Here is a 13,038-nt window from a genome sequence, read left to right on the forward strand (position 1 = left end):
ATAAATATTGTGGATGTAAATGTTTTTCCTCATAACCCTGGACTATCGTACCACCATCTTATTACGTTTGCAATCGCAACAAATAATCTGCTCAGACCCCAACCAAGGACCATCAAAAGCTGTGCTATAAATTCTCGGACAACCCAAAGATTCCTAGAAACCCTTCCAGACTCCCTCCACTTAAGGATGTAGGAGTACAAAAATCAGTTAACTACCTACCTGAGGATCTATAATTAACCTTGCGTAATACCCTAGATACCCTAAAAAATATTTGTTACAATAAACTAGCTCCCTGGTATACAGAAAATACCAGAGCCCTGAAGCAAGCCTCTTGAAAATTGGAACGGAAATGGTGCTCCACCAAACTGGAAGTCTTCCTACTAGCTTGGAAAGAAAGTACAGAGCAATATCGAAGAGCCCACACTGCTGCTCGATCATCCTATTTTTCCAACCTAATTGAGGAGAATAAGAACAATCCAAAATTAATATTTGATACTGTCGCAAAGCTAACTAAAAAGTAGCGTACCCCAAGAGAGGATGCCTTTCACTTCAGCAGTGATAAATTCATGGACTTCTTAGATGAAAATATCATGATCATTAGAAAGCAAATTACAGACTCTTCTTTGAATCTGCGTATTTCTCCAAAGCTCAGCTGTCCTGAGTCTGCACAAAACTGCCAGGACCTAAGATCAATGGAGACACTCAAGCTTTTTAACCCTATATCTCTTGACACATTCATGAAAATAGTCATGGCCTCTAAACCTTCAAGCTGCATACTGGACCCTATTCCAACTAAACTACTGAAAGAGCTACTTCCTGTGCTTGGCCCTCCTATGTTAAATATAATAAATGGCTCCCTATCCACTGGATGTGTACCAAACTCACTAAAAGTGGCAGTAATAAAGCCTCTCTTGAAAAAGCCAAACCTTGACCCAGAAAATGTAAAAAACTATCGGCCTATATTGAATCTCCCATTCCCCTCCATCATTTTTTGAAAAAGCTGTTGTGCAGCAACTCACTGCCTTCCTGAAGACACAAAATGTACATGAAACGCTTGTCTGGTTTTGGACCCCATCATAGCACTGACACCGCACTCGTGAAGGTGCTAAATGACCTTTTAATGGCGTCAGACCAAGGCTCTGCATCTGTCTTCGTGCTCCTAGACCTTAGTGCTGCTTTTGACACCATCGATCACCACATTCTTTTGGAGAGATTGGAAACCTTAATTGGTGTACACGGTTCTTGCCTGGTTTATATCTTAACTGTCGGAAAGATATCAGTTCGTCTCTGTGGATGGTTTGTCCTCTGACAAATCAATGGTAAGTTTCGGTGTTCCTCAAGGTTCCGTTTTAGGACCACTATTGTTTTCACTATCTTTTTTACCTCTTGGGGATATAATTCGGAAACACAATGTTAACTTTCATTGCTATGCGGACAACACACAGCTCTACATTTCGATGAAACATGGTGAAGCCCCAAAATTGCCTACCCTGGAAGCATGTGTTTCAAACATAAGGAAGTGGATGGCGGCAAATGTTTTACTTTTAAACTCGGACAAAACAGAGATGCTAGTTCTAGGTCCCAAGAAACAGAGATCTTCTGTTGGATCTGACAATTAATCTTGATGGTTGTTACTCTGAACCCTGATCTCTCTTTTGACGAACATATCAAGAATACTTCAAGGACAGCTTTTTTTCCATCTTCGTAACATTGCAAAAATCAGAAGCTTTTTGTCCAAAAATGATGCAGAAAAGCTAATCCATGCTTTTGTCACTTCTAGATTAGAATACTGCAATGCTCTACTCTCCGGCTATCCGGATAAAGCACTAAATAAACTTCACTTAGTGTTAAACACGGCTGCTAGAATCTTGACTAGAACCAAAAAATGTGATTACATGGGGTTGCTCCTACCTATCTTTCCGTACGCTACGGTCACAAGAGGCAGGCCTCCTTATTGTACCAAGCATTTCTAAGCAAACAGCTGGAGACAGGGCTTTCTCCTATAGAGCTCAATTTTTATGGAATGTTCTGCCTATCCATGTGAGAGACGCAGACTCGGTTTCAACCTTTAAATCTTTACTGAAGACTCATCTCTTCAGTAGGTCATATGATTGAGTGTAGTCTGGCCCAGGGGTGCGAAGGTGAACGGAAAGGCACTGGAGCGACAAACCGCCCTTGCTGTCTCTGCCTGGCCGGTTCCTGTCTCTCCATTGGGATTCTCTGTCTCTGACCCTATTACGGGGGCTGAGTCACTGGCTTACTGGTGCTTTCCATGCTGTCCCTAGGAGGGGTGCATCACTTGAGTGGGTTGAGTAACTGATGTGATCTTCCTGTCCGGTTTGTTGCTCCCTCGGGCTTGTGCAGTGGAGGAGATCTTTGTGGGCTATACTCAGCCTTGTCTCAGGGTAATAGGTTGGTGGTCTGACATCCCAATGGTGGTGTGGGGGCTGTGCTTTGGCAAAGTGGGTGGGGTTATATCCTGCCTGGTTGGCCCTGTCTGGGGGTATCGTCGGACGGGGCCACAGTGTCTCCCTCCAGTATCTATGCTGCAATAGTCTATGTGCCGGGGGGCTAGGGTCAGTCTGTTATCTGGTGTTATTCTCCAGTCTTATCCGGTGTCCTGTGTGAATGTAAGTATGCTCCATCTAATTCTCTGTCTCCCTCCCATCCCGGAGGACCTGAGCCCTAGGACCATGCCTCAGGACTACCTGGCCTGATGACTCCTTGCTGTCCCCAGTCCACCTGGTCGTGCTGCTGCTCCAGGTTCCACTCTTCTGCCTGCGGCTATGGAACCCGGACCTCTTCACCGGACGTGCTACCTTGTCCCAGAACTGCTGTTTTCAACTCTCTCTCTCTACCGCACCTGCTATTTCAACCTCTAAATGCCCAGCTATGAAAAGCCAAGTGACATTTACTCCTGATGTACTGACCTGTTGCAACCTCTACAACCACTGTGATTATTATTTGACCCTGCTGGTCATCTATGAACGTTTGAACATCTTGGAGAAAAATCTGGCCTTAATGGCCATGTACTGTTATAATCTTCACCTGACACAGCCAGAAGGGGACTGGCCACCCCTCAGAGCCTGGTTCCTCTCTAGGTTTCTTCCTAGGTTTCTGCCTTTCTAGGGAGTTTTTCCTAGCCACTGTGCTTCTACATCTGCATTGCTTGCTGTTTGGGGTTTTAGGCTGGGTTTCTGTATAGCACTTTGTGACATCTGCTGATGTAAAAAAGGGCTTTGTAAATACAATTTCATTGATTGGACAACACCTAGTAAGCAATACTATACACATAAAAAAGTGAAATACTGTAGATATGTTATCAAAATGCAAATCAAGGTTAGACGCATAGTCCAAAACATTTTGCAACGTTTACTCCAAACGGAAAACGTTTTGCAACATAAACAAGGTTGTATTGGACAAATTCAGGTAGGTCCCGTTTCGTTCTTTGGTTCCTAGTGAATACAACCCTGGTCTCATACTGGTTGCATTCCAGTTTCAGCTGATCTCGTGCTGATTCTAGATCAAAGTTCACTGATAACTTTTCAAATCTCACACAGACACGCAGAACCTTTAACTGGTATATCAAAATGTGCTGCTGAAGCTGTACAACCTTTGACAGCAGCAGTCTGACTGTGTATATTTCCCAAATTAATTGGCTTTAAGCTGCTGCTTTCATCAGCTGTTGAGAAGCCTCTTCCTGCGTGAAATTCTTTAACATCAAGGGATTCTGTTTGTGTGCGTTTCCTTTGTCTGAGAGCAGCTGTAGTAAACGACAGTGTCTCGTCTTTTCGTCTCATCCTTGGCTCTTAATCCCTTTAAATCCTCTTGCGCGCACACACATATATTTATTTATTTATTTGGGATGGTATTGAACAGCAGAGCTGAGCATCTGTAGTCTGGCGTTAAACCAGACATGATATCAGCCAACACTTTCAACTCACTCATTGATTCTGCTCAGTCAAAGAGCTGCTGTTTTTTTTATGTGGAGAACACAAGCGAAAGCCTCTCTGCTGTTCCCTGCTAATGTTAATGAATGGGAATGAGGATAGTGTGTTTGTGGTGGAGCTGGAAAGACATCCAGAAGCAGAGAACAAACCACACAGCTAATCCTGACTGAAGGGATTGTTCTACAGAGCGCTGGAAAGATCACAGACAAATCAACATCTGTAGCAATTGAAGTGAAAATAGGCTTTTTCTAGCTTTGTGATAGTGATTCTCTGGCTGTCTTGGTCTCCCTCTCCCTCCCTCTGTAGGACAGTGAAGCATTGCTGTCCCTGTCTCGTTCTGAGGGGGGTCCTATCTCCCTGTCTCTGGGAATGAAGACCAAGCGAAGCCCCCCTTCCCGCTGGCTCCTGGTACACTACCACGGAGGAGGCTTTGTGGCCCAGACCTCCAAATCTCACGAGGTAAGAACACCACCTTCTCTCTCTCTCTCTCTCTCTCAGGAGGAATTGACCTTCATGGGTTCGGAATTATTGTGTTTTCTCTCCATGGCTTCTCTGTAAAGAGCCATTCCTACTAATGACTGTTTAATTAATCCAACAGGGTTGATGGACACATTTATTTATATCACTCTATTATCCAGTGATTGGTTGCAGGCCAGCCCCCCTCTTCCTATTCTGTCAGTCTCTCTTCTCCCTCCTCATTCCATCTCCTCTCTCTCTCCCCCTCTCCCCCTGTCCTCTTGAAGTGGTCAGCTCAGAGCTCAGCCTCAGACAGATGAGACCGGCGTCTGTATTATATAACCAGCAGGCTACTTTAAACCACTGAGACACGTCACCATGAAACCAGAGTGGACTGGCAGTCCCTTCATCTCCAATAGCCTAGCAACCAGAGGCTGTAGGAAGTGATCTGAGGAGGAACAAGGCTGTCATGTTGAATTAGCTGAGAACTCTACATGAAGTTATTATGGCTTTATATTCCATAGGCCCTAATGGAAGATGTGTGTCTGTGTGTGATCTCCCTGCTCTAGGCTCTCTTCTCTCTCCTCTAACCCTGTCCTTTACGCTTTCCTCCTTTCTGATCATTATTCCCTTTGTTCTCTACTCTCCTTTGTCCTAATGACCTCGTCTCTCATTTTTGTAATCCACCTCTGCTCTTTGCTTTCCTTTCCCCACAACGTTCCTTTCTCTCTCCTTCCTCCTTCACTTTACCCACTCTTTCCCCTGGCCAGTGGGGAGATGGATGGAGTCTGAGGGCAGGAGCCTGTGGTGTCCCTCCTCTCTTCTCTCCATTCACTTTTCTCTCTCTCCTGCCACCTTCACTCCCCCTCCTTCCTCCTCTCCTCCTGAAGTGTTCAGGGAGATGGATAGTGTCTAAGGGCAGAAGCTCTCCTGCACGCGTTCTCTCTCAATCTCTGAGGGAGCTGTTTGTGTGAGGGAAGAAGCCTGTGGTGTCCCTCCTCTCAGCACCCCATTGATCCAGACCCCCAGTAATGGATGGGCCACAACTTAATCACTCAAGTGTGTGTGTGACAGAGGTGCCCAGAGGCAGATTAACCACAGTGCCTGTCTCTGCAGAGGAGTGGAACCACTACTCCCAGTAACCCCGGCAGTAGGAGATGATCTGCATGGTTATGGATAGGTGTGTGTGTCCCTGTGGTGGGCATATTTTCCACACACGCCTCTCCTCAGGACAGTTTAGACGCAGCCTGTTGTTCTGTAGGCATTAATCTCTCTATTGGGGCCGCTGGCAAACCTTGTGACTGGCAGACCCGGCCAGCGGCGCTGACGGGTGTCAAAACGCATCATGTACTGACAATGACGATCGTTTAAATTGACACGCACACACACGCCACACCACACGTCAGCGGTGCCAGACTGTGATCCATTATGACAGCGTGGCTTTAAGAGTGCAGGGCAGATTCCCGGGGATGGTGTTGAGGTGGTGTTTGGCTGTGTGATGTGGTCACATCCAGTCATGGGCCGCTGAGGTGAGGCACTCTGTGTATTGTTTAGAGAGGCGGAGCTGTCACTACTGACACTGTCATTGATGCTTAGAGAGAAGAGGAGGAGCGGCGGTGGAGCGATCGAAGGACAGGAGAGAAAGTTCTGTAGAGGAGGGTAGACTAATATTGTCAGATTAGATTTATTGTCGGATGTACGCACTCTGACCTCTCACTTACCTAGCTAAGTACTTGATGACCTTACAAGGTTATAATATAAAAGCAAGTATTCTAAGGATGTCTGATCTGGAAAGTATGTTTCTAAGAATCCTAAGCACTTAGCTACCATGACTTCAAATTGCATAGCAACAAGAGGCTAACAACAACACTGTTTTAGTGAGAGCAAAGCAAGGTTGTCATGTTGCATTTGTGAGCACAGTGCACATACCTGGTATTTTCATAACAGAATTACCAAGCTGCCACTGTAGTTAGGCAGTGTACGGTTGGGTTTGTAGTTCACCAATACAGAACCTGCAAGCTGGGAATCTGATACAGGACCTCTCTCCTATCCTTCCCAACACCACCACCTGTAAAGCTGTCTAGGGGACACTAAGGAGCATTCAGAACTGCAAACACCACTGCCTGCCCTGCCTATTTAATGGTAGGGGGATGCACCGTCTATAGTAAACTCACTCCTTTCTCCTCCATTCTCCCCCTCTCTTTTCTCCAGCCGTATCTGAAGAGCTGGTCTCAGGACCTGGGTGTGCCCATCCTGTCTGTGGATTACTCTCTGGCCCCTGAAGCTCCCTTCCCCAGGGCCCTGGAGGACTGCTTCTATGCCTATTGCTGGGCCATCAAGAACCACCACCTGCTGGGTAGGACAACACACTACTACCACTTTATCTAACCCTACTGCTGGGCCATCAAGAACCACCACCTGCTGGGTAGGACAACACACTACTACCACTTTATCTAACCCTAACCCTACTGCTGGGCCATCAAGAACCACCGCCTGCTGGGTAGGACAACACACTACTACCACTTTATCATAGAATATAATTATCTTTAATGTCCCTGAGGGGAAAAAAATAGACAGACCTGCTTATTCAGATGGGATTTATTCCCAATGATCTCAATATTTACTATGGGTACTTCCTGGTACTTAATTGATTGTTATTATGACAGAAAGCTAAAGACTGGTTAGCTTGGAACTCACTCAACTGAAGGCCATAGTCTCAACTTATGTCTCAAATATAAAACACTTTCATATCAACAACCAGCCCCTCATTGCCCCATATAGACACGGGTACAGAGAGTGGGAGATCACATGCAGATCACTTGAAAGTGTTATACGGACTCTCACTTAGTCAGCTTTTCTCTTTCTCTCTCACTTTGTCCCCTTCTCTCACTCGCCTCAATCTACTGACTCTGTGACCCCCCTCCTCTCTCTCTCTCAGGTTGGACAGGGGAGAATGTGTGTCTGGCCGGTGACAGTGCTGGTGGTAACCTGTGTATTACAACATCGATGCGCGCTGCGTCTCACGGTGTGCGGATGCCTGATGGCATCGTAGCTGCCTACCCTGCCATCCTGCTCACCGCCTACGCCTCGCCCTCCCGCCTGCTCACCCTCTTCGACCCCCTGCTGCCCCTCAGTGTGCTGTCCAGGTGCCTCAGCGCCTACGCAGGTAAGACTGTGTGTGAGAGGGAGCAGAGATGGTTTGCTGCCCCTCAGCATAGTGTGTGTTCTTGTTTGTGCATGGCATTCAATGCTGGTGAGGGACGGGTAACTCATTTCCTCCCTACCTCCCTTCCCATCCTCTCCCTTCCTCCCATCCTCTCTCCCCTAGGTGAGGAGCCCCAGGCTGAGAAGCAGGTGGAGAAGGTGAGTACTCTGAGCATGGTGAGGAGAGACACGGCCCTGCTGCTCAGAGACTTCAAACAGGGAGCTTCCAACTGGATCCACTCCATACTGGACCCCAACAGAGCTGTTGCCATGGCATCAACAGGTAGGTACACCAGTGTGTGTGTCTGGGGTGTGTGTCTTGTGGTGAGAGGGTGTGTGTGTCTCTGTATGTACTTGTGTTCACGCATCTTGGAGTGTGAGGTGAAATAATATTTCCCTATTACCGGAAGGGCTATGTGTGTACATACAGTATGGACATTTTATTGAAATTGATATCCACAGTTAACGTCTAATTAACCAGTCAATCACCCATGGCCACCATCCTGTTACGTCACACCCTCACCCATCCATATCAATTGACTGGTTAGGCTCTGACCACTAATTGTGTTGAAACCCTGCTGTAAGCAGACTATTCCAGGCGTCACCATGTTACCTGACACCCAGCAGCTGTGGGCCAGATGAATGACTGTGTCATTGGGGGGTGTACATTATTAAAGGCTATGATGAGGGGAGTTCATTATTAATAAAAGAGCTCAGTGAGTACAGCTTTGAGATCAGACGAGCCATGACACCGCTTACAGCTGTGTTTTGATGGGGAGATCGTATCGTAATGACACCATTATTGCTTAAAGCTAGAATCTGCAGTTGAAACGATAACAAAGAGGATACCCCGCCTCTGTTTTGGTAAAAAGCTGAGGGATGGGCCTAGATCAATGTAACCACTCAAGTTCATACTGTAGACGGCTATGGATGCCAGGACTGACCATCCATGTGATCAAAATGGTTGTTTTAACCGTGGTTTTTAAAGCTATACAGTGTTAGTTTACATTTATATTGTTTACAAACATTGGGGTAAAATAAGATTATATTTGAGGTTCTGATGGGATATGACAGTTGAACTAAGCTCATGAGGCATTTTTAAGTTATATTCTTCAACAATCAATGGGTGTATATGATTAATTTATAAGTCCAAAAATGAGTGTTGTAACTAACGATTTTAGCTTTAAATATCCATCTGATAACCACACGTCCCTCACTCCCACCTCTTATCACCGTCTTCATTGATGTTTCCCTGTTCCATAATGGCCTCAGTCTGATCACTCTCACTCTGCCTCTGTCTTATTTTGGTTTGTTGTTGACTCTTTCTCTTCTCTCTCTTCTTCAGACACATCTTCGTCAGTGAGGAAGAGTGTGTCTGAGGCGTCCATCAGCTCGCCCCACTCGGACCCCCCTGAGCAGCCCTCTGACTTCTCCCTGAGGAGAGAGTCTCTGAAGAGCCACACATGCCAGGACCTGGCAGCCCACGCCAACAACACCCCCGCTGCTGCCCCCACCACTCCTGCCCACAATGCAATGGTGTTCCCCGAGCGCACGGTACGATAATCCCTGAGTAGCCCTTAACAACAGATCTAGGATCAGATTACCCTCCCCAAATCCTAACCATAACCATTTTGGGGGGGGGGGGGGGGGGGTGTTAAACTGACTTCAGATCAGTGTAGCAGCTTCATGCTTACTGCTTTTACAACCACTTCACACACTTGTCACTGATTTGTAGGTGTTTTCTAAACTAAGCCTCTCTCTGAATAATTTATGCAAATAGATGGTGACCAAGCTGCTTGTCTTGTTTCCTCCTCCACAGATTTAACTGGCGGAGGGAGGGAGGGAGGGATGGAGGCAGATCTCTGAGTGTAACCTCTAGTGTTTCAGTATAGGGATAATCCCTGTGTTTTTCTATAAAGCCAGTCTGTATTAATGCCTCTGTCTACAGGGAGAATATGAAGAACTGTCATTTGATGTCAGAGTGAAACATGTCAATGTTTGTTCCTGTGATTTGAAATGGAAAAAATCTACTTGAGGCTTGTAGATTCTTAGAACAAGTGTCTGGTCCCAAAGGAAAGACATATCAGTATGATCCAGTATCCAATACATCAGGTTTCCACAGTCCTGGTCCTAGACTAGTGTTAACTTATGTATTGCCATGGTAAACTATAAACTATTTTTCCTGTACCCCTCCAGCCTGACGAAGTGAGCTTCTTCCTCTCCAAAGAGGAGGTGGTGTCCATGTCGGATGCTCTGTCCTCTGTTGCCATACCGCCCCCTGAGGGGGAGGAGGGCGTGGCGCTGGAGCACCCTCGGGAGTTCCCCCTGGGCTTCGAACCGCTGCGCTCTGAGCGGCTGGCTGAGATGAAGCTGGCCACCTCTCCTGTCGTCAGGAACCCCTACATGTCTCCTCTACTGGCACCCGACAGCATGCTGAGAGGACTGCCCCCCATACACCTAGTGGTGAGAGGGAGGTGGTGGGAGAGAGGGAGGGTAGAGGGACGACTACCTAGTGGTGAGAGGGAGGTGGTGGGAGAGAGGGAGGAAAGAGGGAGGGTAGAGGGAGGACTACCTAGTGGTAATAGAGAGGGAAATGGAGTTGAGGACTGGCTTGTCCCAATCCTATTCTGGTCTTTTCCACCAATTTAGAATTCTTTACATGATCTTATAAGACCCTCTTTGACTCTGTTGTTTATCTCTCCCTCCCCCTAGGCCTGTGCGTTAGACCCCATGCTGGATGACTCTGTAATGTTTGCCAAGCGCCTGAGGAACGTGGATCAGCCCGTCACCCTGTGTGTGGTGGACGACCTCCCGCACGGCTTCCTCAGCCTATCACAGCTCTCCAGGGAGACCAGGGAAGCGGCTAACGTCTGCGTCAACCGAATCAGGGATGTCTTTGACCAGAAGGACTCGCCCCAGGAGCCGCGCATGCACCGCAAGCTGGAAAGGACCAATCGCGGTGCTTCCTCTGTCGCCACGGGAGACCCAGAGAAGCTCTTTGCAGTACCCATTCAGGAGGAGGAGCTTCTGGTGGCCCGGGGAGGGGCTATAGTACCAGATGGGGAGGGGTTAGTCGGCATGGCAGCACAGAACAACATAGACGTCATGGGATAAAGGCATAATTAGGGGTTTGCTAAATGAAGAGTGCTGTTTGTCAAAGTATTTAAAAGAGAGAGAGAAAAGGTGGGATTTGGGCCAAATAAAGCCTGGGAGAGGAGAAGAGAGGGAAGGAAAGACAGCAGGAGGAGGATATGCAGAAGGAAGCACCCGTAGGTAGAGTGAAGGATAGCAAGCACTAAATGCAACCTCTTCAGCTTTCAAACTCTCACCATGCACAGCGACATGTTGCCCATACTGGTTGACAACACACACACAAACTAAACCACTTAGCCTTTTGGGTTCTCGGCGTAGAACTGTGAGTTTGGAGCCTGGACATTATAAAACAGCACAGAGCGTTGTGGTGAATGGTCGATACATCTCCCCATAGAAGGCCATTCCAGTCCCTAATCAGATAGTGGTAGACGCGCAATGAGATCCTACATAGTACCATAACAACTTAATGGCCACTTGTCCTTTAGGGAGCCACTCTAAATCAAGCTTAATAACTGTAGAACTCTGACGTCTATTAAACTAGTTTGTCATTGAATACTGCCGTTGTTAAGACACTTACTCTGCTGATTGGCCCATCAATAGGACGCTGAAGCACTAAAAACAACAAACCTAGAAATTCCACAGAAATTGTTAACCATAATTGATCTTATTATGCTGTAGTATTCCTTGTTATTTGTATTTATAGTGTTTATATATTCTATTGTTATTTTAACCCTGGATCATAATTATAACTGTTTGTTCAAGGCTTTTAAGAGCATATTGTGTGGTGGATGCTAAGTTATGTTCTTAGCTGTGTCGTGCCATACTCTGTCGCTGCTCATTCCTAGTTGTTGAAAGTAGCCAAATGTTAACCTCTACCACTGTCTCACTGTAGCGACTAGTGGTCAGCTAGCTGTTACCCAATCAACCAGTCACCTCATAGTCCAGTCACAGTGAGATGTGGCTGAGGGTTGATATTATGAGGCAAATATAATCTCTATATCCTGGTCTTTCTATTATACGGATGTATTATAAATAGCCAATCATAAATAGCTAATGCAATAGTATTGCTGCATTTTCTTTGATCAGTGCAATCAACAGGACTCAGTAGAGCCATGATGATATTGTGCTTGAATTTAAGTACGCTGTTGGGAGCAAAGCATCAAGTCACACACTACTTTTTGATTTGATCATTTTTATTGTCGCACAGTAATTAAGTCTATGATTTTAAGTCTCTTGTGCTCAGCCGTTGTTCGTTGCCATCTAAAAGCAATCACCAGCTGTCTATAGACTGACTGCCATTAGAAGCAGATAATGTTTTTAAAAAGACTGGAAGTCCTTTCTCTATTTGCACAGTGAATAACTTCAATAAGAGAGCCTGAAGCAGACAGATGCACTGCCCATCTCTTCATACTATATCTGTACATCACTGCACTGACTGCCAAAAACGCAGCCCTCTATCCCAGGATGCAGTGCGTTACACTGCCACAGCCCCTGAGCCAGGGGACGTCCTGCTTGCTGACCCATTTCTGACCCATTTCTGCAGCTCTGTCCAAATCACAGAGGATCCATTCCGCTCCAACAGCCTGCACCGAGCGAGCAGGAGAATCTAGAACAAGCCTGATAGTGAGCTCATACTCACTGAACAGGTGACTTCTGTAGTTAGCTAATGTGTCTTTCTGTGCACCTTTAGGACATTCTACAGTGGCTGACTGACAATCTGTGTGTTCTACACCATCTTTACCCCATGCAAATACTCAGGGGCTGATGCTACTACTACGTTTGACTGAATCTGATATATGATACTTGTTGAGAATATTGTCTAGCTTGTTGAGAATGAATGATTCACCTTGGAGTGAAGGAGATGTCCCTTTGTTATAGAGGGTTGTCGTCCTCTAGCAAGCCTATAACTAAATATAGATACAACCTCACTTCTGGTTCTGTCCTTGTCTGGTGGTCACAGGCCCGGGTTGCCAAATCTGTTGAGAATTATGCCTGGTGATGAAGAGGGCTTTTTGCTGAGGCTGGATTTAACCCCCCCATACAAACAATACATTATTTGTATGGATCACAGTGCAACAACCTTGGGAACCACTGCAAATAGGCTACTCTTTTAATGGCTACCAATCCTTGGTATCCCCTGATCTGGTAGGAGGGAACCGACAGGAGAAATTCATGACATGGTGCTAGCCCATCAGTTGGTCTCGTGAGGTTACCGCCATCTTGTTTTCACCTTCCTAGTCCTCTCATATTGGTTGTCAGGAAAGGGAAGGAGCCATTTCAGAGCATTGGGACATGGCCTCCCCTCCACATGTGGGCCAACCACTGTTTCTATGCC

At 46.5% G+C, this 13,038-nt stretch overlaps 2 protein-coding genes across 3 annotated transcripts in view; one reads left to right on the top strand and one right to left on the bottom strand.

The window, feature by feature from the left end:
* LOC311140412 (hormone-sensitive lipase-like) overlaps positions 1–11,256 on the top strand; it is a 52,917-nt gene extending 41,661 nt beyond the window's left edge. Inside the window, exons 8-14 of one of the 2 annotated variants that reach the window (XM_084175453.1) lie at positions 4,257–4,409; positions 6,618–6,762; positions 7,345–7,572; positions 7,735–7,893; positions 8,956–9,164; positions 9,807–10,073; positions 10,323–10,815. In XM_084175453.1, the coding sequence (XP_084031579.1) occupies positions 4,257–4,409; positions 6,618–6,762; positions 7,345–7,572; positions 7,735–7,893; positions 8,956–9,164; positions 9,807–10,073; positions 10,323–10,724 (1,563 nt within the window). In that variant the 3' untranslated portion in view covers positions 10,725–10,815. Of the gene's footprint in view, positions 1–4,256; positions 4,410–6,617; positions 6,763–7,344; positions 7,573–7,734; positions 7,894–8,955; positions 9,165–9,806; positions 10,074–10,322 lie in introns of both variants that reach the window. The other variant, XM_084175452.1, reaches the window with a different exon arrangement.
* Positions 1–13,038, bottom strand: part of LOC311139364 (sperm acrosome membrane-associated protein 6-like) — a gene marked incomplete at its 5' end in the record, with an annotated part of 1,014,348 nt that overhangs the window by 460,096 nt on the left and 541,214 nt on the right. The window lies entirely within an intron of this gene.

The sequence above is a fragment of the Coregonus lavaretus genome (genome assembly GCF_964263955.1).
Source record: "Coregonus lavaretus genome assembly, chromosome: 13".
NCBI lineage: Eukaryota > Metazoa > Chordata > Actinopteri > Salmoniformes > Salmonidae > Coregonus > Coregonus lavaretus.